This window comes from Mus caroli, chromosome 7, assembly GCF_900094665.2.
Source record: "Mus caroli chromosome 7, CAROLI_EIJ_v1.1, whole genome shotgun sequence".
NCBI classification, from domain to species: domain Eukaryota; kingdom Metazoa; phylum Chordata; class Mammalia; order Rodentia; family Muridae; genus Mus; species Mus caroli.
Genome location: NC_034576.1, coordinates 106,430,411 through 106,456,154, shown reverse-complemented (window position 1 = coordinate 106,456,154; position 25,744 = coordinate 106,430,411). Strand labels below are relative to the sequence as shown.

General features: G+C 39.0%; 2 protein-coding genes across 2 annotated transcripts; both read right to left on the bottom strand.

Moving 5' to 3' along the window:
• Positions 1 to 8,350: 8,350 nt before the first annotated feature.
• On the bottom strand, positions 8,351 to 9,304 carry LOC110297276 (olfactory receptor 51L1-like). Its single transcript, XM_021166026.1, has one exon. The coding sequence runs from the start codon at positions 9,302 to 9,304 to the stop codon at positions 8,351 to 8,353; it is 954 nt and encodes a 317-aa protein (XP_021021685.1).
• A 6,883-nt stretch (positions 9,305 to 16,187) lies between these two features.
• On the bottom strand, positions 16,188 to 23,493 carry LOC110297197 (olfactory receptor 51M1). The gene is made up of 4 exons (XM_021165935.1): positions 23,404 to 23,493; positions 22,178 to 22,317; positions 19,925 to 20,092; positions 16,188 to 17,322 (listed from the first exon to the last, which is right to left on the bottom strand). The coding sequence occupies exon 4, from the start codon at positions 17,272 to 17,274 to the stop codon at positions 16,315 to 16,317; it is 960 nt and encodes a 319-aa protein (XP_021021594.1). The 5' UTR covers positions 17,275 to 17,322; positions 19,925 to 20,092; positions 22,178 to 22,317; positions 23,404 to 23,493; the 3' UTR covers positions 16,188 to 16,314.
• Positions 23,494 to 25,744: the final 2,251 nt, after the last annotated feature.

Here is a 25,744-nt window from a genome sequence, read left to right as displayed (position 1 = left end):
TCCTTCCTTCCTTCCTTCTCTCTCTCTCTCTCTCTCTCTCTTTCTTTCTTTCTTTCTTTCTTTCTTTCTTTCTTTCTTTCTTTCTTTCTTTCCTGTTATGGTCTACCAATTCATGTCTCACCTACATTATGACCAACTCAATATGTCCATCAGTGCAATATAAAATTTGTTGTGATTTGCAAGCAGGTGTGTATATAGAAGACAATATGACAAGAGACTATACTAATCTCAAGTCAAATTAATTTCTCCTATTGATCTTATGGTGTCTAACTCTCAAGAATGTATTGTTCCCCTTTCTCTAGAGAAAGAAGGGATTCATTAGAAAGACTAAAATTAATTAAACTAATTGACTATGAATTCTGTAAGTTTCTACTAAAGTATATTTATATTTAATTTCCAGTGGTAGATAGAGATAAGAATTAAAAGAGCTATGACTTTAATTGTATATAGAATTGGGCAAGTGATAAATACACCTACATTTCATTTCTACCACTTAAACAACAGTCAAAGCAACTTTGAGAATACAGAATTGTTTGCCTTTACTTTCAAAAACCATCTCTAGAATGGGTTCAGCTCTTCATCAATATCTCTTGTAGGACTCCTTTGTGCTTTACACACAGAGATGGAGGCAAGTGCAGAACAAGTCTATGCATCAGAGGTTGATGGGAAGGAGCATTTCGCTCACTAGAATTTTTCTGGGTGCAGACAAGTATTGTGTTCTTTCAGAAATTTCTCCACCATTGGTTGTCTCCACACAGGACTGTGAGGTTCACTGCATGAATTGGGTGATGGGCAAGAATATAGATCCTTTAGAGTATATATCTGAATCAACTTGGCAGAAATGAGGACAAAACATTAATGTGTGTTTGACACCCCTGAAGCCATCCCCGAGAAGGCAGTGGATCTAATTATCTCATCAAAGTGAAAAACACCTCTCAAGAAGAAGGAATGTGACTCTGCTTGCTAATATATGAGAAAACTTCCTCTATTCAGCATGGGGGTGTTTTCTCACTTGCTGAGATATGAGGGAACTTCTGATGCTGAGCATATGATGTACTCTCTGTCATCGGATGAAGAACACATATCTGAAGCCCTTCAGGAAACAATGAAGCTTGGCATGCTGGGAAATGTCCTGGAAAGAGGCTGAGGTACTGACTTGTAGGTGACTCCATTCCAGTCATCTGCTTTCTAGAATGTGTAAGTTTTGAGCTTGACCTTTAAAATCTGTGAATGGAGATCATTATGTTACTAAGACAAACTATGGGGATAGGTCTAGTTATATTTATGAAACTTTGAATTGCAGTGGTCACCAGCCACAGGAAAGTGATATTGGCCACTGTGGAAGATAATAGTTCTATAGGCAGGTGCCTGAAGTTTCTCAGGAGTAAAGGTCAGAAATGGGTCAGGAGCTCCTTTATAGAAGTATTCCAACACGTAAGTTCCTGTCTCTTTAAAATTAATATTATAGGATATAGACTTCCTTCCAGCTCACCACTTGTCAGCTTTACTTCATCATAGTTTTAGTCTAAATTTCCCCCTGATTATAATGCTTAAAGACATCATACATTTTCTGTAGTTTTCTTTTCTTTCCTTCTTTATGGCATTCAATATGTCTCTGTGCAATATGTAGCCTCCAGACTTGTGGTTCATCAGATTTGAGAACTGATAGAGATCTGGATTAGAGATACCTCAAGTGCCCCCTGTCGTTTTGAGACTATTTAACACACACCAGCATGTGTCACAAAGGGATAAAGTATCTTTCATAATGTGGAGAATGGAGAAATAAAATGTATACTAGGTATGAGGGGCAACTCAGAACAAAAATTACAGTTCAGGCTTACCTGCAGATTCTCCATCCTACTGATGCCACAGTTGGGAATTCCAGGGTAATACCGACCCCTCTTGTGTGATACCACTCACTCACACTGTGTTTGGCCTCAGCTTGGTGTTTAGCATACTAAGAGGTGCTTCTATATATCATGCCAAAAGAACCATGCCTCTCTTTCCACCCCATCTTGTTGGTCAGTCTCCCTAGTGATATAGGCCAACCAGCCTTTGAAGATTGTTCTACCTCTATGCCTACAGGAATAATTAGGCCAAGAGGAGAGAGTCTCAGGAGTATTGTGTAGGGTTCAAAGTATGAGAAAACAAGAACAAGGTGTGTGTGTGTGTGTGTGTGTGTGTGTGTGTGTGTGCTTTTACATGCACATGCAAGTGTGTAAGTTTATGTAAATAAAATGTGTATTCATGAGCATAAATGCTCTATATACATAACAGTAATATTCATGTAAAATTTTAGTTGGAAGTTTACATAAATTTATGTTTATGTATACCACATTTTACCACATATTTAAATGTATCAATTGAATATGTTCATGATTTTATATGTGCATGCATGCACTACATTTCTTTACATGTGCATATATCTATATAATTCAAAATATTTAAATACACATAGTATGAATAATAATATTTAAATGTTAATATTTATAGCTTTTCGTAAATATTCTAATGTTTATTCCTGTTTTAATTTTTTTTATAAAATCTTAAACTCACTAGACAGAGTACCCTGTAGGCACAAACATGTTGCCTTGTGTCCAACCATCTAAGTATGATTTATAAAGCTGTTTGGAAGGGTTCTTCAACATGCCTACTACCCTTTTCTAGAATGCCTATAGTCAAGGAATGAGGTTATCAATCTTCCCAGGTAAAGCATTTTTTTTTCACTTACTAGACAAAGGCATACTTGTCACTCTAAAGGCAGCCTGGTATAATGTCCCAAGGGCACAGAAGTCTTTGGGACAAAGGAATAGGCTGGAACATAAAAACCTTGGAGACTATAAGACCCTGGATTCCACTGTTTGTTTATTGTTTGTTTGTTTAATTGTTTATACATATTTCTGAATTTTAAAGAGGCTTATTTTATGCCTTAGAAGTACCCAATACTGCACTGCTGAGGGAGAGGCTATGAAGATCTAACAGTGCATGCAGATGTCAACTACAGACAGAGCTTCCAGATTTGATCTCTACAAGATGTGCTTTAGGTACAATCTTTCTGCCTATCTAGCATCTACGTATGTAAGAAATAAAAATCTTTACTCATGTAAAAAAAAAAGCTGTTTGGACTTGTAGCTTACATGCAGACCTAAGCTCTTTTACCTAGGGCCTAGGTAAACGAACTTAAGGACATGCCAAGGTCACATAAGCACCTACAGGCTTGACATATTTAATGATTCATGCTCCCCATTGCTTTACTCTTGGTTTCAAACTTTTCTTTGCTATTTCCCTTGTTGTGCATTCTCCCAAGGGTGTGGGATCCTTGTTAGGAACTATATCATCAAACTTTCTTCTGGGTCAGTCACACCAACTGCAACCTACTCAAAACACCGATAAATATTAAAAATTTCTTTAAAAATCATGTGAAGTTAATGACTCCATAAAATTGAGATAACACAGTACTTATAGTTTTGAAGGACAGAATTACTGTGGAGTCTTAGACACTCTATTGCATAATCTCTCAAATAACAGGCAGTTCTGGGCCATTAACAAGTAGGTAGTAGATTAAAAAATATGAACACATCAGGAGAACAGATAGTTGACTAGATAAATAAACAGCTGCTCTTTTTGATTCACATCTGGATTATAAATTAAAGATATAAGGAGAACCCAAGAGTTTAGGTCTAATTTAGGTGATAGGCAAATGTACAGAATGGGCAGAAAAAACAACAACAACAACAACAACAACAAAACAAATGAGAGACACCGGTGAGCAAAATCTGAAGCAGGAAGAAGTTGGAAAAGGGACTCATTCGTTTACTATAATATTTGAAGGTTGACTGAATGCTGAAACCACCCAGACTCATCCGTCGTTTCTCCCACAATAGAAAGACAAAGGCGATGAGAGGAGACTAAGTAATTCACCATGGGTGGACAGGGAAGGGTCAAGATTTATTCTTTGAAGACTGTTGTCACAGATGCGACCAGGAGAGGGCAGCAGAGGGCTGAGGGCTGCCTGTCTGAGCTGACTTGCCAGATGTTTACAGCTACAGTAAAAGTTGGAGGACAATCAAGATAGATACTTTTTTGTGAGCACACCATAGCATCAGTAATAATGTCAGGCCTTGGGGCTTCCCCTTGAGCTGGATCTCAATTTGGGCCTGTTACTGGACCTCCTTTTCCTCAGGCTCTTCTCCATTTTTGTCCCTGTAGTTCTTTCAGACAGGAACATATCTGGGTCAAAGTTTTTGACTGTGGGATGGCAACCCCATCCCTCCACTTGATGCCCTGTCTTTCTGCTGGTCTATCGTGACTGTCCTCCAAAAAACCACAAGCAGCTTGAAGAGTCAAATGCAGATATTCACACCCAACTAATGGACAGAAGCTGCTGACCCCTGTGGTTGAATTAAGGAAAAGCTGGAAGAAACTGGAGGAGGAGGGTGACCCTGTAGGAGGACCAGCAGTCTCAATTAACCTGGACCCCAGAGACCTCTCAGACACTGAGCTGCCAACCAGGCAACAGACACCAGCTGATATGAGTCCCCTAACACATATACAGCAGAGGACTACAGGGTCTGGACTCAGTCAGAGAAGACGCATCTAACCCTCAAGAGACTCGAGGCCCCAGGGAGGTGGGAGGTTTGGTGGGGTAGGTGTTGGGGATGTCCTCATGAAGACAGGGGTGGGCAAAAGAGGTATGGGATGTGGAACAGTCACAGGGTGCACAGGGGGGAGGATAAAGTCTGGACTGTAAAAAAAAGGATTAAAAAATCTGAGAAAAATTCTAATGCAATAACTGAATATAAAAAAGTTGGAGATTAGTGGCTGGCTTGTTTGCTGGTCCTCTGGTTGGCTTCTGGGGTGAGGGAACAGTGCGTTCTACATTTACTTCATATATATATATATATATATATATATATATATATATATATATATGTCATGGGTCACAGATGACATGAATATCAGATCTTTACTTAAAACAAAAAGCTTGACCCAGAATATCTAGCATGACGACTGGTTTAAAACACTATTTCATACAGGTAATCTATATTGAGCCTTTGTCTGACATTGTTTAGCTTTTGTCTGTTCCACTTTGTGATTTCCCCACTACCTGAACCTTGAATGGAAAAAGTTCAGAGTGTCTCATTTGCCAAAATACAGGAAACTGAGATGCTATAAATAAAGTCTACCAAGAAAAAGTTGTGCCAAAATCATTTATTATGATTTTAATAAATATAAAGTTAGTGAGTAAAGTCAGTTTTTACCTCACTATGACATTTAACTCTTCCAAATGCAAAATCCAGACAACCTGCTTTCATATCTGCTACATTACCTTATTTAATTGTAATGGATTTTTTTTATTGTTTTACTTACTCACTTTACATTCCACTTACTGTTCCCCTCCCACTCACTCCTCCCACAATTCTTCCTTCCATCCCTCTCCCCTTCTCCTCTAAGGAGGTGGAGACCCCCCTGGTGTCCCCCTTTCCTGCACATCAAGTCTCTGTGAGGCTAGGTGCATCCTCTCCCACTGAGGCCAAACAAAGCAGCCCAGCTAGAAGAACATATTCCACCTATAGGCAACAACTTTTGGGATAGCCTCCACTCCAGTTGTTTGGAACACACATGAAGACCAAGATGCATATCTGCTACATATGTGCACGGAGACCTAGGTCCAGCCGATGTATGTATGTTCTTTGGTTGATGGTTCAGTCTCTAAGAATCTGTTGGTCTTCCTATGGAGTTCCTATCCCCTTAGGGGCCACAATCCTTCCTCCTATTCTTCCATAAGTCTCACCAGCCTCCATCCACTATTTCTTTGAGGGTGTCCACATCTGTCAGAGTTGGCTGCTGGGTGAAACCTCTCAGAGGAATGCCATGCTAGACTCCTGTCTGTGTGGTTCAGGATTCACAGGTCTGATGAAGGTGGGTGGAGAGATGAAAGGAGAATGGAGATCCCTCTGGGATAGCAGGCTGCTTAGGGCAGCCTGGCTTGCTCCAGAGCCTACATTATCTTAATTCATAAGGTTTGCTATAGACATTCCTCTTTCAGACAGAAAATGAACCAGATCATTAATGATGCGATCTGGCAGACTGCATCTGAAAAGCAGGTTTTAATGAGAGACAGGTCCAGGACAGCTCAGGACAGCCCGGCTATGAGTTAGGAGAGGATGGGGAACATCACAAGGCAACAATCCAGCTTTTATTTTGGGGAGGGGAGCTATGTATTATTGCTCACTGTGTGGAAATACTGCCTCTCAGAATACACAAACAAAATTTATTTCTTTTTACTTTATTTTATTATTTTAAAACTGAAATAGAATTACATCGATTCCCTTCTCATCCTTTGTCCACCCCATTACCCTCCCTCAACCCCCCATTCTCCTCTCAAGTTGATAGCCCCCTTCCTTTGATTACTATTGTTACATATATGCATGTATATATATACATATATATGCATATATATATATATATATATATGCAATCTGCTAAGTCTATTTTTGTTGTTTATGTTTCAAAGCTGACCAGTTTGTACTAGATAACAAGTAAGGGGGTTCATCTTGGGAAAAGTTACTTCTTCTCCCACAAGTATTAGTTGTCTGTTGTTCTTTGTGTAGGTGTGGGTCCTCTTGGAATGTCCTCTTTCCAGGTTAACAGTCCTATTGATGTTGCTATTGTTCTGGTCTTGTCTACACAGTCATTTCAAGGAGAGACTGAACCAGAGAATTTCTATTCTCAACGATTATCAAGGCATCTGAGGCAGTTTTAAGCTGTGAGTTAGCAGAGATGTGATATTAATTCACTAAGTATAGAACTATCCACTTTATGTACTTTCTGGCAGCCAAAAGAAAGTAGATATTTGGTAGGCATACTTGTGACATCAATCTAATCCAATAATTACAGACATCTCTGAGAGACCATGGTGTCCTATTGGAAGCCACTTGGTTATTGTCAGAGAGGAAATCTGTCATGAGCCTGCTATTATAAATAGACAATATTCTACCCAAAACAGAAGCAATGTTAAAAAATGTCCAGCGAATATTTCATAGGCTTGGATAACAAAGGAGATGACCGAGTTGTCATAAAATCTTTTGGGTCTTGATACCATAGATAGTAAGGTCCATCAAAGGAGGGATGACTAGGATGCAGTGCCCATAATGATATACCAGGGCCAAAGGATGGTACCCTAAGCTGTGTGTACTGGACAGCTTATAACAGGGCAATGCAGGCAAACAGAAGCAAGGCACAGCCTGTATTTGAGAGCCACTGGTCTTGAATTCATGAGCAAGTGACTTTGGATACTAGGCCAGAGTATGAATAAAAAGAAGTGAACCTGGGGATGGATGAGATGGTGCATTAGTTAAGACTGTGAACTACTCTATCGCGGACCAGGGATGTCATTTTCTTATGTAGTATTGCTGCTCATAAGTTTCCCTTCCTTGTCAAGAACATCTCACCCATGATCGTGTAAGAAACTATAATTAAACTGGGATCACACATAAAATGAGTATGTGACAGAAAGGCAGAAATCTGTTGGAGAAAGGGTTTCAGTGTGAGAGGTGTGGCATGAAAGTGGGGACTAGGAGACAAAGAGCCTAAAATTTCTTTCATCTCTATCAAATTGTCAACCATTAAAAATTAGAGAATTGTGCAACTTTGTGAAAAGCATAGCTAATTCCAAGGGGCTGAAGAAACAGTGATCCACTTAGAACAATATTTCCATGATTAATCCTCAGCCTCTTGCTCTTCCTCTTTCTGCTCCCCCATCCCTGAAGATCCCCTCGCCTTGTGGGAAAGACTGTGATATGTATATCTCATTCAGGGCTGAACTCCAGTCTCTTATTCTCTCTACTGTGACCTGTTGAGGTCTCTGTGTTGCCACCATCTATGGCAGGAAAAAGCTTCTCTCTTGAGGGCAGAGAGATGCAATGGCCTACAGATCTAGCAGTAAGTTATTAGGAGTCATTTTAACACTCTGTCCAAAGGGAATATGGGGAGGATTGATCACTAGTGAAAATGTTAGTTGATCAAAGTGCAAATCCCTAATTTAACTACCATATCATTCTAGTAACGTATTGGTAATAACATTATTACACAAAGTAGAGTCGAAATAAATTTGTGAAGGAAGAGCCCAAGTCACATCAGAGAGCAAAGGTTGTGCACAAACAGTCACTTACACATTTCAGAAATCAACGTGTACATATTTGTAGGTACATATGTTAGTTCTCATCAACTTTAATATTGTAATCAGTTCATGACAACTACCATAAGTTCAGACACTTCTGTGCTGAGAGGACTCTGAAAAGAATCTTTGACTCATCCCTCAACTTTACCACAGTTCATTCCCAAAATATTACTGAATCTTACCCAGTGAAATCACCTTGACAATGGCCCTGCGGATCTGTTGGGTCTTGATGCTGTAGATAACAGGGTTCATCACGGGTGGAAAAAGCACAGACACTGTGCCCATTAGGATGTGCACCAGGGGTGAGGTGTGCTGTCCAAATCTGTGCACAATGGACAGGCCCAGAACAGGAACGTAAAAACAGAGTACAGCCAGGATATGGGAGACGCACGTGTTGAATGCCTTGAGCCTCTCCCCTGCAGAGGCAATGGCCAGCACTGTACGGAGGATGACAGCGTAGGAGAGCAGGATGAAGAGTACATCTGAACCCATGGCCAGCATGATGATGCACAGTCCATATAGTCTGTTGAAGCGGGTGTCAGAACAGGCCAGGCGGATCATGTCCTGATGAAGACAATAGGCATGGGAAAGAGCACCAGGGTGACAGTAGTCAAATGTCAGTAGATGTAGTGAGGGTGCGGCTGTAATAGCTGCACTCCGCATACTTAGCACCATGCCTATCAATGCTACACGGGGCCCAGTGAGCACAGATGCATAGCGCAGCGGGAATCGGATTGCTACCAGACGGTCCAGAGCCATAGCAAATAGCACTGCTGATTCCATGAAGAAGAAAGAGTGGAGGAAGTGCTGCTGGAGCACACAGGGCACCAGACCCACCATCCGGGCATCAAACCATAATACCCCCAGCACAGAAGGCAGCGTTGACATGCACAGGCCCAAGTCTGTCATGGCCAAGATGGCCAGGAAGTAGTACATAGGCTGGTGGAGGGAAGGCTCAGTTCGAACCAGATGCAAGATAGTGGCATTACCCATGATGGCTACAAAGTAACCCATAAATATGGGCAGTGAAATCCAATGATGAGCCCATTCCAGACCTGGGAAGCCGGTCAGCAAAAATATAGCATAGCTGAAGTTGGCACGTGGTGGAATAGACACCTTCATTTTCAAGAGCCTGATACACTCTGGAAAGAAGGCATGAAGTCAAAACTTAGGATAGTTAGTATGAGCTCTCCCAGTGACACAGGGAAAGTTTCCCACTTAGTGTTCTATCTGGTCTCCATTAGACTCAAAGGCCTCTTAATTAACTACTCTCTTTACAAGCTGGATACACCCTTTTCCTATTCACCCCTCGGTTGTGTGTGTGTGTTTGGTTGCCAAGTAACATACAGCTTCACTTAGTGACATTAAATATGAATAGATTTTTCTCTGCCCTTGACAAATGAATACATGATTACCCTTGAATTTCTTTAAACAAACAAAAACAAAAAGAAACAAACAAAAAACAAAACCAGGTATAGCTGATTGTTTAAATTCCTTCTCAAATTGTCTTTGTCTGGCCTTACTATTGTTCTTCTTCTGTACAATAAGTTTTTTTTTTTAATTTTCTGAACAAATGCTGATCACTGGGAAGCTTTTCTACTTTCATCTCCTCATTTTTATCTTCTGGCTATTAGATACTTGCTGCATTGTCTCTGTGATCAGAAGATGAGCTATGCTCTTCTTTCCAAATCCAGGTCTTCTGAAGGAACTCCCAGCTTTCCCTGACCAGAATCCAGGCTCACATACACCACTGTCCCTGGGCATTCTCTTCTTCAGAGAGCTGTATATGTTATATCTACTCAATCTGGGTCTTTAAAGATACATGGTCACCTTTTACTGAGATTACTAATTCCTTAAAGGTAACAGACTCCCTAAGTGATCCTTGAGGGTAAAGACTTTCTAACTGCCAGCTAGAAATTAGTCACTAATTATCTTAACATGTAATGTCAGAGTCACAGGCACACTAGGTCTCTTCTACCTTTTTGATGTTTTTCTCATTGAAAATTTTTATACAATATATTTTGACCATATTCTTCTTATGCCTTCTATCTCCGTAAAGCTTTGTCTCCTCAGACTGGAGTCCTGATGGATTGTACACAATTTCATTAGAAACAATTAGAGAAATGTTTCTAAAACAGATTTCAAGTGTACAATTTTAGTAAGCGAATGCAGAAGCAACAGCAGCAAAACGTTGCTCTTGTCCTAATGAGTTCTCAGGGAGGGCACCCAGGGCAATGCTCACATGCCAAGCCACGTCTTGGTGTCTGCTATAGCACTTGCTTTCATTAATAAAACAACTCAATGATGTTTTCTATTGAAAGAAAAGATGTGAGATTTAATTGATACACTATATGTGCAGAATTTAAGACAAGGTCTGGAAGAGAAAAAGAAATATAAATGGATTCATTGTTATTGCTCCTGATCCAGAACTGGTTCCTAGACTTTACCTCTTTTAATCCACAGAATAAAATTCATTCTCTATTTCATGTAATGTGTTAAATATCAGCAGCTAGAGCTTATGAAGGGCTGGTGACATACTGGGGGACTCAGAGGTTATAATACAATTGAAAAGAATGAAAAAAAGATAGTAAGGGAAAGCTTACAGTTTAAGTCAAGGAAAAATAGGTTGAGGGAAGAGTTGACAAATGAGATTGAAGAAAGGGTTAAGGTACAGTCAGAGTAAGATAAGTGAAAGTTGAAGTACACACTGGTGGTCTTGATAAGAATATGTAAAGTTAGATGTTATGATGATGTCATCGTCAAAGAAACAGGGGAGGTTAGGTGTCCAAGAAAGCAAAATAATTCAAGTGGACCAGCTCTGAAATGACATTGGGAAGGATACAAGAGAACAGAAGGCTGAGTGTTAAAGGGAAGGGAAGTTGTCAAACTTAGAGGGAGAAACTGAGGAGCAGAGGATGCTGGAGACATGGGGAAGAGAGAGAAAGGACAAGAGCTTGAAAGGTGGGATTCAGCATGTCAGAGAAATGTATAGTGCAAGATTTGGGGGAGGAATAGATGACATAGAGATAGAGAGAGAGAGCTTGCATAGATGGAAGGCTTTAGAAGAATCAAGAGAGGCCTAGAATCAAGAATCAAGAATAGATGGGGAAAGGCAAAGGAGAAACAGAGGGAGAGACACAGTGGGATGTGAGAAGGGAAAAAGGTTGAAAAACAGCAGAGAAGAGATGTGGGGAGGAAGACAAGCAGCCAGGGTTAGCATTGTGAGGAGCCTGGAGGTCAGTACCTAAGGGAGGGTGGAATCAGCATCGTCACCTCAGTAAACACATCAGTCAAGAAGTTCTCCAGCACAGGAGGTATGATGTGATGGCCGAGGGTACTGGCTGTGGGGTTAGACTTCCATTCCAACCATAGCTGCCTTGTTTATTACCCCTGTGCTTAGACATAACATTACTTAGTCTCAATTTTTTCATCTGGAAAGTTGAAACTTCACAGTTTTCCAGATTACTAAGTCATTTACATGCAATTTTAAGGTGACTTATATTCAATATATGTACAATAGTGGATGCAATTTCCAATACTACATTCTTCTTTAAAATTATTTCATAATATTTTTCTCTTACAAGCTGGGTATGGCTCTTCATGTTTACTGTAGGCAAATTCAGTCTGACAGTGGTGAGTGGACATACCACATTTGAATGCCTGACACTCTTAAGCATGATTTTGGACAAGCCATCTACATGGTTTCTTTGGATGATGGATAATTTTCATCCATGTTTTATCTGCCTTTACAGGAAAATGATGTGGGTTATTGAACTTTGAAAAGACTTGGTCTAAAATATTGGAAGCTAATGATAGTCAGGGGCACAGTTATGGAAATTACAATTTCTTGTCTGAAGAAAACCATAACCCTTCCACTATAAAGTACAGCCCTGTAGCAAGCCCAGATTTCTCTTCTTAATGGAGCATGGAGCAAGCACACAATGACCCAGTCACAGATTGGCCATTGCTCTGGGAGTTTTCCTATCTTACAACTCTCCAAATAGTTCTGCTGGATGTGAGATATCACAGAGGGCCCTGGGCAGGCTCCCACTATCATAATCCAAATGGTCTCCAGCAACTCACGATTTTGTACAGCTTCTGTACAGGCCTGTCAGCTTTCCCCTCTCTTGCACCAGCCTCTTCTGACTGATTCAGGCTAATGCATTTTATACTGCACTGGGTTCTATAAGGCCCTGGTGTTTCACCTTTGGGCCTTGGGGACCCCTGAGATTCTGCTTAGATTGACGCAGATCTTGCAAACACAAAACAACATTGAGGATCTTTCCAAAACTTAGCCTAGGTGCCTCAGTTATCTTCAGTGGAAATGTAGTGGTGGCCTGGAAGTCCCACAGGTGATGCTTCAGCGAATCAGGTGGTCCTTCGCTCTCCTCTCACACAGCTGCCATCTTTTTTAAATGATACATTGGTTTACCTTCAGCTCTTCTCCCTTTTCTTTCTCTAGCATAGCCCTTGAGATCCCCCTGGCAACCATATAATTACTCACACTCCTGAATTCAGCAAATAGCTAGCAATTACAAGTCTGCTCAGATATTTGGACACCAAAATCAGTAAGAATGAATCCATGTCTTTGAGAAAGCAGGAAAAGGATGTCAAGAGCCCATGTGACAGATAAAGGAGTTGTAAAAAGGTTCTGAGTCATCACTAAGTGATACATGAAGTTATGTGATTATCAATTGCATGAACAATTATATCTTACCAATGCAGTGATACCCTGAAAATCTCAGGAACCCAAATGATATTAAACAAAATGAGGGTCTGTCCAGACTACAAAGAATCATTTGCACAGATAAACGTGCTTATGATAAATTTTATTTGCTTGTGTTTTTAAAGTACTGTGACATAAAAGCACACATTTCTGCCATTATATAGAACAGTGCTATATTTTGTTATTTGGGAAGTTATTTTGCCTCTTGGCCCCAGGTGATTTATTTGTAGATTATTGACTATTTAACAGCACCTATCTAGTAAAGTTACTGTCTAGTTTAAATGAAATTTAGCACTTTATGTAGGCTTTATAATAATCCCTAGATCACATTATGTGTTTAAAATAGCTTCTAGCCTCACTAATGCTCTATATTTGAAACCCCTGCTCTCAGGAAGCTGAAAGAGGAGGATCATGGGTTCCAGGCAGTACTGGGATACAGGTCTGTCTCCAAATTAAAGGTATATGGGGAAAATATTTGTATTATCCATTCAATTTTCTAGGGAATCTAATATTGCTCTAAAATGAGCATTACAAACCCATTATTTTTATTTTGCTGTTTTTTTTTTAAAGATGATGTTTTTATTGGGTTCCACATGCATGTCTATGAGTGGGTGTGTGCACCTGAGCACAGTTGTCCAGGTGTCAGATTCCCTGGGAGCTCAAGTATTAGAGGTTTTGAGCCGCCTGACGTGAGTGCTGGGAACTGAGTTTCCTGGAAGATCAGCCAGTGTTTTTAATCCACTGAGCCACCCCTCTGTTTGTGCATGGGTGGGCTAGCTTGTTCTTATTTCATGTCAGCTTGACACCACCAACTTGACCTTGCAGGGTCACCTGCAAGGAAAGCTTCAATTGAGAAAATGCTTCCATAAGCATTGTGTTCAATTTTTTACTGACTGCTGTAGGAGGCCCAGCCCAACGAGTGTGGTGCCACCCTGGGCTGGTGGTCCTGGGTGCTGTAAGCAAGCAGGCTGAACAAGCCATAAGCAGCAAGATCCTGCCTCCAGGTTCCTGTCCCCATTTCCTGAAGTGTCAGACAACACAGGACTTTTCTTCCAAGTTGATTCTGGCAGCTGTTTGTTCTTTTTTCTTTCACTTTTGGATACAAAATCAAAACATTCATAATACAGTATGGCAAAGGTACATTAAGGTTAAGGGCTAAAAGTTGGAATTTCTTTCACTAAGATAGTAGATCCTGAAATGAAAGATCTTATTTGGAATGGTCTAGGAAAAGAAGTCACGTTAAACTCTATTTCTATTCTGGAATCTTAGATTTTCTTTTTCTGAGACAGTTGGGCATGATGTTATATGTCTGGCATTCAAGTCAGCACTGGAGAAACAGAAATAGGAGAATCAGGAGTTCAAGGTAATCCTGGGCTTCACTGCAAGTTTGAGACTAATCTAAGCCACATGAGATCATGTCTGAGAAGTCTAATAAGCAAATAAATAAATGGAAAAAAGAAATGAATGGCAAGAGTTTTTCTCTTTAGAAATATCAATTTCTCATTTGGGCAAAAATGTCTTTTAATTCTCATGTGACATTGGAAATAAGTGCATTAATACTCATTGTCATTGTTCATGCTTAATATGTGCTAATACACACTATTATTGTCATCATCACCAAAGCAGTCATATAGGGTGTTCCAGAGTCTTTGCAAATTGCCTACTTTAGGCAACGCAACTGAGTCATGATATTTGGAAAAATTGGCCTGTGCTAAATATAATGAAACATATAAATAAGATTATGTGTAATAGTGCTCTTTATAATGGGCATAAATGCTCTGAAAAACCTATGCCTTCTGATTTTTCTGTTCATAAAAGTTTTCTCTCCTTTTTGACTTGGTCTTTTCTTTTCAGTGAGAGTTTGGTTATGTAGCCAAGGTGGGTTTTGAACTCGAGTATAATTCCTGTGGTTCCCAGTATGTACCCTCTTGCTTGGCTTCTTACATTATCATGTGGAAAATAGTTTCCTAAGTATTAAACATTATTTTAATAATCAACATTTTTATTAAATGCATTATCTCTTATCTTTTAAAATATGTTCGCCTTGGATATTTTATATGCTGTGCTTTTCATTATGGACAGCACAATTAGCTTTTTGTAGTAACTCACTGTGTTCAGGCTGTTTATGAAAGACCTAAAGTTCAGAATAAAGCTTGTGTTTAAGGAGTATCTGCCTTTAAAGGTGCAGGAAGTCTAAACAACTAAAGTCATTACACAAATATGCAGCTGCATAGATGTACACACATATGTATACATATACAATACATAGACATAAACAGAAACACATAATATATATACACAGGCATGTAAACCCAACCACCACCACATACACACACAAGATCATCCAGAAACTAAGATATCAGGATCTAGAATATGATTCTTGGGAAGCCTTGTGCAATGTTTGATGTCTCTGCATCAACAAACCATTTGTGTGTGTGTGTGTGTGTGTGTGTGTGTGTGTGTGTGTGACCATGTCTTTTTTGCTATCATTGACACTTATTAGTGAAGATACATTATGTACCAGTCATTGAATTTATAGCACATAGATTTATTAATGGTAGATGCATCTATAATAATTTCAAGGAGTTTAAATTAGTTTTATATCCTAATGGACACATGCACACAATACATAACATACAAACCATATGCTATTTATGACAAATGTTAACATGGTAAATATGGAATGCTATGAAAACAAACTGCCTTGTCTGCTCTGTGTTCAGAAAACTGCCTGTCATTTAGGAAGTAACATTAAAGGTGAGACTAAACATGGATTATGGTCAGTTGTAACAGGGTAGGGTATGGATGCTCTGCTGGTTTGGAGCTCATATATCCTGAGCAATTGTGACCTAACATCTTTGTCACAGTTTGTCTGAACCTGTTCTCCAGCACATTACTGTGCAGCATCTCATAACTACAGCAGCCAGATATACATAGTGGCTTCCTTTTAACATTGAATTGATTTGCTGTATTCAAGGGATTAAAACAAATGAGCAAGATACAATCAGAGTTGAGCAGACTCAGGAGGAAGTCAAGGGCTTCTACTAGAGGAATGATCGTAGGAGAACAACTTCAGGAAGAGTTGAGGGATTGTTTTTAAACTACTTTAGGGGAAGTGTGTCAGATTTTCATGAATTAATGTGACTCTGGGGTCTGACAGTAGGCTTAACCAGAATAGAAAAAGAGCAAGAGGACTTTGGCCAAGCAGAAAAGATGGGAAGAAAGAAGCATCATAATTTAAGAAAACGAAGGTCTGTGTTCTCGAGCCACAATTCAAAGGAAAAGAAACATATTTGCATTTTATTTATGACTTGGAGGTTGAAGCTCTCACGATGCTGGGTGTTGTGATGGATACTTAATGTGATAGAGTTTTGACTTATTAGAGTAAGGACATTCAGTTATTCATTTATCCCCAGGATTCAGAATTGACCTTTCTAAAACCTAGGAACCTGATGATTGCTCTTCGGATTTCCTTTGTCTTAATACTATATATGACTGGGTTAAGCATGGGTGGTACAAAGAGGTAGATGTTGGCCATGAGAAGATGCACAGCAGGTGGAGCATGCTTCCCAAAGCGGTGTACCAGGGACAGCCCCGTCATGGGCACAAAGAACACAAGCACAGCACAGAGATGTGAAGTACATGTTTGGAAGGCTCGGATCTGCTCCTCTTGGGAAGCCAGACCAGCCACTGTGTATAGGATGAATCCATAGGACAGCGCAATGAGCACGAGGTCTAGCATCACGGTGAACACCACCAGTGACAGTCCATATAGGTTGTTGAAGGTGGTGTCCACACATGCCAGGTGTATCACTTCCTGGTGTAGACAAAATGAGTGGGAAAGGATGAGAGGTCCACAGTAGGGAAAATCTTTCAGGAGTAGCACAATTGGGATAAGGGCTACAGGCCCCCTGAGGATGACACATAGGCCTGCCCTCATTACCCTCTCAACAGTGATAATGGCGGAGTACCTCAGTGGGTGGCAGATGGCCACAAAACGATCAAAGGACATGACAAGGAGCACTGCAGACTCCATGAAGGAAAAAGAGTGGATGCAGAACATCTGGATTTGACAGGCTCCAAAATAAATGCCATGGTAATTGAACCAAAAAATACCCACCATGGTGGGCAAGGTAGACACTGACAGCCCCAGGTCAGTGAGTGCCAGCAAGGAAAGTAGATAGTACATGGGTGTGTGCAGACGAGGGCTGGTCTTAATAATCATCAGAATGAGACAATTTCCTGAAATGGCCACCAGGTACATCAAGAAAAAGGGGATGAAAATCCAGTGTTCAAAGGCTTCCAAACCAGGAAAGCCACTGAGGTAGCACATAGGGCTAAAATGAGTAATGTTGGATAGGACCATGAATTGAGAAGTAAGAAGATACCCTGCTGGTATTTCTCAAGGATAGACCTGAAAATAAATGGATATTTCTGATTATTAATGAGTTCTTCAGCTTCACAAACACATCTCTGTCAGGAACTTTGCAATGATCTCTTCCTTCATATCCTCAACCCCATTCATCAGCTATACTCTTTAGCCATTCACATCACAAATAACTGTCATTGGGTTTCTTCTTATATGTCCTTTCCATTCTTTTCTCTCTTTTCATTTTACTTCTTTATCCAGAGAGAGAGAGAGAGAGAGAGAGAGAGAGAGAGAGAGAGAGAGAGAGATTGATTCTCTGTGTAGCTCTGGCTGTTCTAGAACTCACTCTGTGGACCAGGCTGGCCTGGAACTCAAAGATCTGCCTGCCTTTGCCTCCAGAGTACTGATTTAAGGGCATAAGCCACCACCACAGGGTACTTATATTTTTTTCTAGTCTTTTCTACTGGATTTTTATCATTCCAATTCCTTAAATATAACTGTTTTCATTTTTAGGCATTTTAAAAAGATTGTTCTAATATTTCTCCATAGGCAATATAAATGACTCATGATTTTATTTTACATTCTTGTTCTGATAATTTAATCTGTGACTCAGAATTTTTCTTTCAATTTCCAGATTTGTATGTAGTAGCATATACAGATATGTACGTTGGTGTTTCATAGCTGCTTTTGACAGGTTTTTTTTTTTTTTTAACTGTTTACTGTTTTTGAACAGTGTTTTTAAACTGTTTGGAATTCTATTGTACTTAAATTGTGGCCAAGTAGAAGCCAACAATTTTGTCTTTCAACAACTTTTTTTTAATTATTATTTTATGCTTCTTATCTTAGGGGTATAAGTCACATTGTTGTTTTTTGTATTTGCAATGCTGGCAATATAATTCTGATTATGGCTTCCTTTCCCCCAACTACTCCTAGATGCTTTCTAACTCCCCACTCACCCAAATCCACACTGTTTTTTTCTTTCTCTCATTACTGTATGAACAGGTATATAATACTACTACTACTACTACTAATAATAATAATAAAACAATATAAAATAAAACCAAAACAAACCAGAGACTGATGAAACAAACAAACTACAAGGAACAAAAGAACCAAAGAAAAAGCACAAGAAACACATATAGTTGCAGAGACACATACTTTGTACACACAGAAATCCCATAAAAACATAACGCTGGACACCATAATATATATGCAAAAGACTTAAGCAGAAAGAAAGTAAGAAAGAAAGACAAAAGGACAGAAACACAGAAAGAAACAAAGAAAAAAGATAAATAATGTCCAAACAAACATTATGAAACATGGAATCTCCAAAAGTGCCATTGATTTTGGGCAACTGTATCTTATAGAAGAATCTCCTAGCAGAGAAAACAGAAAGTGAGAGTGTCTGAAGTGGATTACAGCTTAACTGCTTGATTAACTGGAAAAACAAAAGGGCATGCATAAGCAATGGAAGAAGAGAAGAGGGTCCTGGTGAGAAAAGAATTTGAGACAATAGCTTAATCTAGATTATGTATGACTTCACAGTGCATGAGAATTGTCCTTAACTGTTTTTTACTTTCATTATGCTTAAACTATGGCCAAGTAGAAGCCAACAACTGCAACAACAACAACAACAACAACGAGAAGAAACATTTTAATAAGATAGGAAGGAAACCAGAGAATTCTGTTCAAGCATGTACTACAGGATTTGTCCAACAAGTGTCTATAGTGCTGATAAGAAACCAAGATAACATGAGCTGAGAAAGGACCAAAGTTTAACCATCATGGAAACCACTGATGATCAAGAAAGGAGCAGTTCCAGCAGAGTGGTTGAAATAAAATTTTATTCTAAGGCATCAAGGAGAAAGAGGGAGAGTGAGAGACAGGTGCATCAGAGCAATGGGGTAATGTAGAGAATATCAAAGGTTAAAAATCCAGTTAAAATATGTGAGGAGGAGGGATAATGACCAGAAATCAGACTTTCTAGATCATGGGTTAGGCTTAATCATTCATTTTAGGTACATTATACAATTCTTGATGAGATCTTGAGGGCATAGAGGCAACAGTTAAGTTACTAAGAATTATATCATGATGATTATTAGAGTGAGACAAGTCAAAATGTGCTAGAGTCTGCTGTGATTCACTGGAGGAGGTGAATCACATAAGGAGGATCCTGGGACAGTGTATTAGGTGGTGCAGAACAGCTCATGGGAGGATACTGCAAGAATAAAAACAAAACAAAACTACAGCAAAAATAAAGCTGGTAGCCTAAGAAGGAGGCAGAAACAAATTTCTGAGTTCAAGACCGACCAGGCCTACTGAGCAAGTTCTGGGACAGCATGAGTTGCACAAAAACTTTCTTGTCTCAAAAAACTCAAAGAAAAAAATTTAGTTCAAACAAACAAACAAGAAAAAGATGAACATTACAAAGATGAGCCCATCTCACTTCAGCCAAGGGGCGAGAATATTTTGCCTACCTATCCTCTCCATTTCTTTAGTAGTTCTCTATTCAAGTAAATTATACAAAACTTATTAATTTTATAGTCCATTTAGAGAAATGCTTTTTAAACGCACCTGTTGGGACCTATGTTTACTATGTCTTTAAAATATCTGATTTAGTTATGTTAGCAATACATACATGGCTTACCTTAAGTTCCTCCTTTAAAAGTTTTGATATCATATTATCTGGTTCCCTTCTCCTCTCCTCCTCCTCCTTCTCCTTCCCCTCTTATTCTGTCTTCTCCTCCTTCTCGTTCTTGTTCTTCTGCCAAGATTATTTTCCCTTTAATTTTCTGGCAAATGTTTTTGTTTGCACCTAAAATTGGTTATTTGATACACAGACACAAACAAACTGTGCATATGTAATTTTACTTTTTCCTTATCTACTATTCTAAATCAATGAATTGACAGGTAAAATTTAGACAATGAAAGTGTTTCTAAAGTGAATATGAAAATGGCAAATCTTATTGACATTTGATTATCCATCAATGATACATTCTTTTTCTAAATCTCTCTAACACAAACATTTTCTTTTCTGGGTGTTGATCATCCTGTCATAATGCATCTAAATTGTTAAAGTGCTCATTCTCTTATGACTTTCAAAGTTTATTAATTCTCTGTTCCTTAATACTTGACCACTGCATTGTGCTAGATGTATATAAATACACATTTACATGTGTTTTGCCACAAAATATACCAATATATTTTGGTAAGAGTTCCCATTGTGTTCTTCTTCCCCTTACTCAAAATGCTCATGGTACTCAATTTCCTGAACTCTTAACTTCTCACTTTTTATTTATTATTATGAAGAGACCTGTGAATATTTGTGTCTAGTCTAGATAGTTTTGTTACTTAGCCAGTCTGCCTCTTTCTGAGTTTCTTGTGAGTGTTTGCCAATTATACTTAATGCATTTACAACTGAGTTCAAGCCCATCACCACACACTTAATTCTCCTCTACCTGTGATTTTTTAGGTATCTATTACTATTTCCAGATATCCACTACAACTTTTTAATAAAGAAAGTGTTCAATCTGTCTTACCTTTTAAGGACCCCTTCATGTGTTCCCTTGTCTTTATCTTTGTAATTGTCATCTTAGTTCTTAGTTTTCTCATCCTAGCAGAGCCCTCTGATATATAAATTGCAATGTTTGACCCTCCATCTCCAGAGTCCACCTCCTCCTGTCACAGCATCATTTGGAAAGTGATAACTCTGAGCCACTATGGCAGTCCTTCACTAGCTTCCCTTTCAGCAGAGTAAAATGATGTGGTAATGGGTTCAGTTTCTTGAGGTTACCAACAATTCACAAACAATATAAAAAAGTTTACACATTTATGTTTCTTATAACTATGAATTTTTTATCACTGTCTCACAGATGGCACATAAGCTGTGTATCATTCCAAAGTATATTATCTGAATGTTGTATAAGAGTTTGTAGTACACTACTCCTGGCCAAGTTTGATGCTGTTCCTTTATTTACTTCACTCAATATACTCATGTTGTTCTTGAATTTCTATGCATTTTTATTTATTTAATTTTTACATTTTATATTCCTTACTTTCTTAGCAAACAACATCCCCTTTTCTTCTAACTCATGAATGCTTCCTGATTGTTTAAGACTTAGTACAAATATCCCTTCTTACAATTTCCTCTCGACTTTGTTGTATCGAGTTAGGAGAGTTCAACCAGTAAATTCTCGTTGATTGTTTAAGACTCAGTACACATATTCATTCTTATCGATTTCCCCTGACTTCATTGGGTAGTGTTAGGAGAGTTCTCGGTTTTCACATCCTCCATTTTATGTAACATTTCTGAAATGTAATAAACATATATATCTCTTGACGTGTATACTTTCTATAGTTAGATAGGGAATGCATTTCTATGTAAAAGAGAGTACACACATATTATCATAAGTACAATCATGTATAATGTTATTTAAAAACTTACTAATAGTTTATAAAATAAGTATTACTTATCAGTAATCTGTAGTTTTTATATATTGTAGATTTATTTAAAATATAATATGCTATAAAAAGATAAAGACATGCATGTAAATACACAACTATTAAAATTGTGATTCTATATTTATACATATATTTTTATTTATGTATACTTCATAGTTCAATTTTGGCCAGAAGACTAAGAACAATGTATGTTTATATAAACTTTGTTACATGAATTATTTATATGTTACATATAGCATTTACATATCTATATTTATACATGTCCCTCATACACACATACTTCGAATTAATGATTCTTTAATTCCACTTTTTTTTTCCCCAAGTAGACTAGGTTCTCTGAGATCCCTGGATTCCAGGTCAGTGTTTATCACATGTGTGCTCTACCATATAGTATCTGCATAACAAATGAAATTAAGTGATGAGTGGTCATTCTACTCGCCTCTTGTCCTGCCTGGGTGTGTTTGAAGTTCAGGCTTGGCTCTTGTCACTGACTTCAGTGTGATATGGCACAACAGACAAGAAGAAGGATTTGTTGGAACTAAGAAGTCCACAGAGACAATGGTGGAACTGGGATAACTCCTTTTAGAATGAAAGTTACAGGTAATTTATGTTGGCAATGTGCGACAGTGGTTCTTGGAGGGAGAGTAATACCCATATATCCATTTTCACAGAAAAACAGAAGTCTTGTCTATCAATCCATAGTCAATGCTTACTGACTGTGAAGCTGCCACAGTCAAAGCAGAACAAATATAGATGAAATATGAGAAAAGTTCTCAAAATGGGATTTCCTAATAAATGATGAAAAATTAGCTACTTTTGCTATACCTATTTTTTAATCAAATTTAATATTTGCTATTTCTAGAGTGAATTATTGGTGGAAACACTGTTTCTTATATTTTGAACATAATTATTCCAAACAGATCCCTCCTGGTGAGATCTCAAGAATGTCCCCACCACGGTGGAGCATGCCTCTTTTGAATAGAGTAGAGGTGGACTGTGGAGAAGGAGATCATTCTGGGATAGTAAGATTGGCATGAAAGGTTGTGAGTAATAATACCTGCAGAGCAGAGCTAGATTCTCCACTGTGTACACAGGTCTGAGAGTCAAAATGCACTTAACGTATGTGTTAGAAAAATGAATGTCTCTTTGTTTAGGACAGAAAGAGGCATACTGAGTGTAGTTCAGAGCTGGGCAAGGAGAGGCGCACACAGCAGTAAGCTGATTCTTTGGTGCCAGTGGAAATCTAATCTCTAGGCATGACCTAGAAAGAGCCTGACTGGTCCAGTCATGAGGATGGGGCAACACTGTTCCCTAATCATAACACTGCAGATGGTCTCTCATTTTCTTCAGTGATATCAGGCCCTTCTCTCTGATCTTAACCCTGTCTTTCTCTGAGAACATCAGAAGTAGAGAAGTTTCTGTAGAGAGTTCAGATTCTCAGATTTATTTTTTTCAAATGAAAAACACCTGAGCTTCAGTGAGGTAAATATGAGTAATACATTTGCAGAAGGTCACTCAAACATGTCGGGAAGAAGGCCCAAATTAGAGCTCATCGCCCTTGCTGAACATTCATTCCTCCCCCACCCCCTTCCTGCATACCCTCCACCCTCCCTTCTAGGCCTCTCTACCACACCAGTCCAAGAGAAGACAGTGGCAGACACTTACCAGCTGCTGTTAATTAAAAAAAAAAAAACCATGAAGTCAGAGCAGTTTGTACTGTAGACCAGAATGGCTGCAAAGTCAGGGAGAGGCCTCGTGCTGGTTTCTTTCAGAGAAGTATTTATCCTCTTTCTTCCTCTGTGCTTGAAAAGCACTTCACTTCAANTGGGAGAACTTGAGAGCCAAGAAGGAGTCCCTAGGGCTGTAGTCCCTACATGGGCGGGACCCAGCTAGTCAGAGTCCTTCATTACACCCCATCCTTCCTTGTACAGAGTCATCTGAAGCTGGAGCATCCTTACTCTGCAGGGCTGGGTTCAGCAGTGAAAGTCATCCTACCACATTGTATTGTTTTCCTGCTCTATAAAAAACCAACCTTGTTAGTTGTGACTTCATTCCCCTCCCTTCACCCATGACAAAGAATAATTTCCTGCAGAGGCTATGTGTGATATATGAAGGGGGTTACCTATGGGATGTCATACTGCTTTCTAAATTGTTCATCTCTTTTCAAGTCCAGAGTCATAACTACCTCAAACATCTTACCTTCCTACAGCATTATTTACTCAGTGTTTATTTCTGCTTTTTCGGTGCTAAATAATTCACTTTTCTCTGCCAGNCACTCTGTATTTTTGAGAGTACTCTACTTTAATCATTCCTTGTATAATTGCCTGAAAATGCTTGTCCAGGCCAACATCTCAGGCTTCCTTATGGGTCTCTACTCAACATGGAATACAAGGGATACTTCCTACATGATCAACAGCAATCAGATTTCCTAACTGCTCTTGCCTTCTTTACTCCTCTGATGTGCAATTTCATGTTTTCAGAAAGAAATTCAGTTTTGGATTCATGATATGATTAGTCAATGTATTTGCTTTTCTTTCCTTTCAAACTGAACCGGGATGGTCTTTTAGAGACTGGCATGAAAACTGTGTCATAGCTTTCAANTGGGGAAAGTGGACCAGAAGGATTTGTGTAGAGTTTTTGATACTTTACAATATTTATTTATAAAACTCATATAGCAATGTTATGCTTTTCTTATGTAAATTATATAATTGAAGGTCTANAGTTAAGCAATAGCATTTAAAGGTCGTATTGAAACAGACAAACTAAGGAAACACAAAGCACTCTGCATTTCTACTTGTTTGTTCTCTCAATTGATATTTAGGTTTATTTTATCATACTATACANTAGCTTTTTGAATGTTAGCTAAAATTAATCATTCTTTTAAATTTTAATCCAAATGCATCAATTTAGTGTCCTCTTTGAGGCACTCCAACCTGAGTTCTGTATGTACATGGATACAAAGCTCACATTTAGTAAAACAGATAGGTGATCTGTCAGAATTTGTGAAAGTACAATTAGCACACACTTGGAAGACAGGTCGTTTATGAGAACTGAGGACAGAATGAGAGTGGTGTGGATCACAAAGCAACTGCCCTTAGCTCTGTTCCTAGTTTCTGGGTAGTGTTGGGGTCTGGGAGATNTGAAGGGAAACAAATGAGGGTAGATTCATATGGGGTCTTGGAAAACATATGTAAGTTAGCCATTAAAAGGTTTTAACCAGGATTGTACTGGTTCTCTTACTTAAGTATCTGAATCCATTATAATATTATAAAGATATGCACAAGATCCAGCTAGTAGTACAAAATCTAATATTATAAGTATTGGAAACACGACTCTCCTGTTTGTAGACATGCTAGTGGATTTTAGTAAACGCAGTACTTGGAGAGGAGAGGAGGGGAGGGACAGGAAGGAGAAGAAAGGAGGAGGAGGAGGAGGAGGAAGTGGTAGGGAGAAGGAGAGGGAGAGGGTGACAGAGAGTTCAACTACCATGTTTCTTACAGATATAGTATCAGTTACACTTAAGCAGACTCCTTCCAGAGTTGATACCGGTGCTGGTTGAATCAGGCTTGGTTGAAACCTGAGNCTCCTCCCAAGCTGAAGCCGGTCTACGCACATGCTGTAGTTCTCTAGTGTAGCCACCAGGGGGAGGGGTAGCTCAAAGATAAGTTTAAATTCAGACTGGCACAGGTAGTATCATCTCCCAGAAACTGCTTTCTTTCAGGGCTATGCTGCCATTCGATCCATACCTGCCGTACAACCGAGAACTCCAGACTCATTTGTTCTTCGAGAAAGATCTGTTTCTCTCTTACAAATACCCACACCCCATATCCAACAAACTCCCTCTGACTTTGAGGGAGACAAAATTATTCCCTACTTTATTCAGAATTTAAAAGAAATAATCTCCCAGAAACCTCTCCGAGTGGCTTTCGTCATAGAAATCCTAACCAAGGCTTAGTTCCCACTCCAACTTAACACAAGCAGATCTAAAAGAAGCCCCCACCCACTG

Excerpts from the sequence above, each read along its gene's own strand:
- LOC110297276 (XM_021166026.1), bottom strand. The coding sequence starts at position 9,304 with ATGAAGGTGTCTATTCCACCACGTGCCAACTTCAGCTATGCTATATTT.
- LOC110297197 (XM_021165935.1), bottom strand. The coding sequence starts at position 17,274 with ATGGTCCTATCCAACATTACTCATTTTAGCCCTATGTGCTACCTCAGT.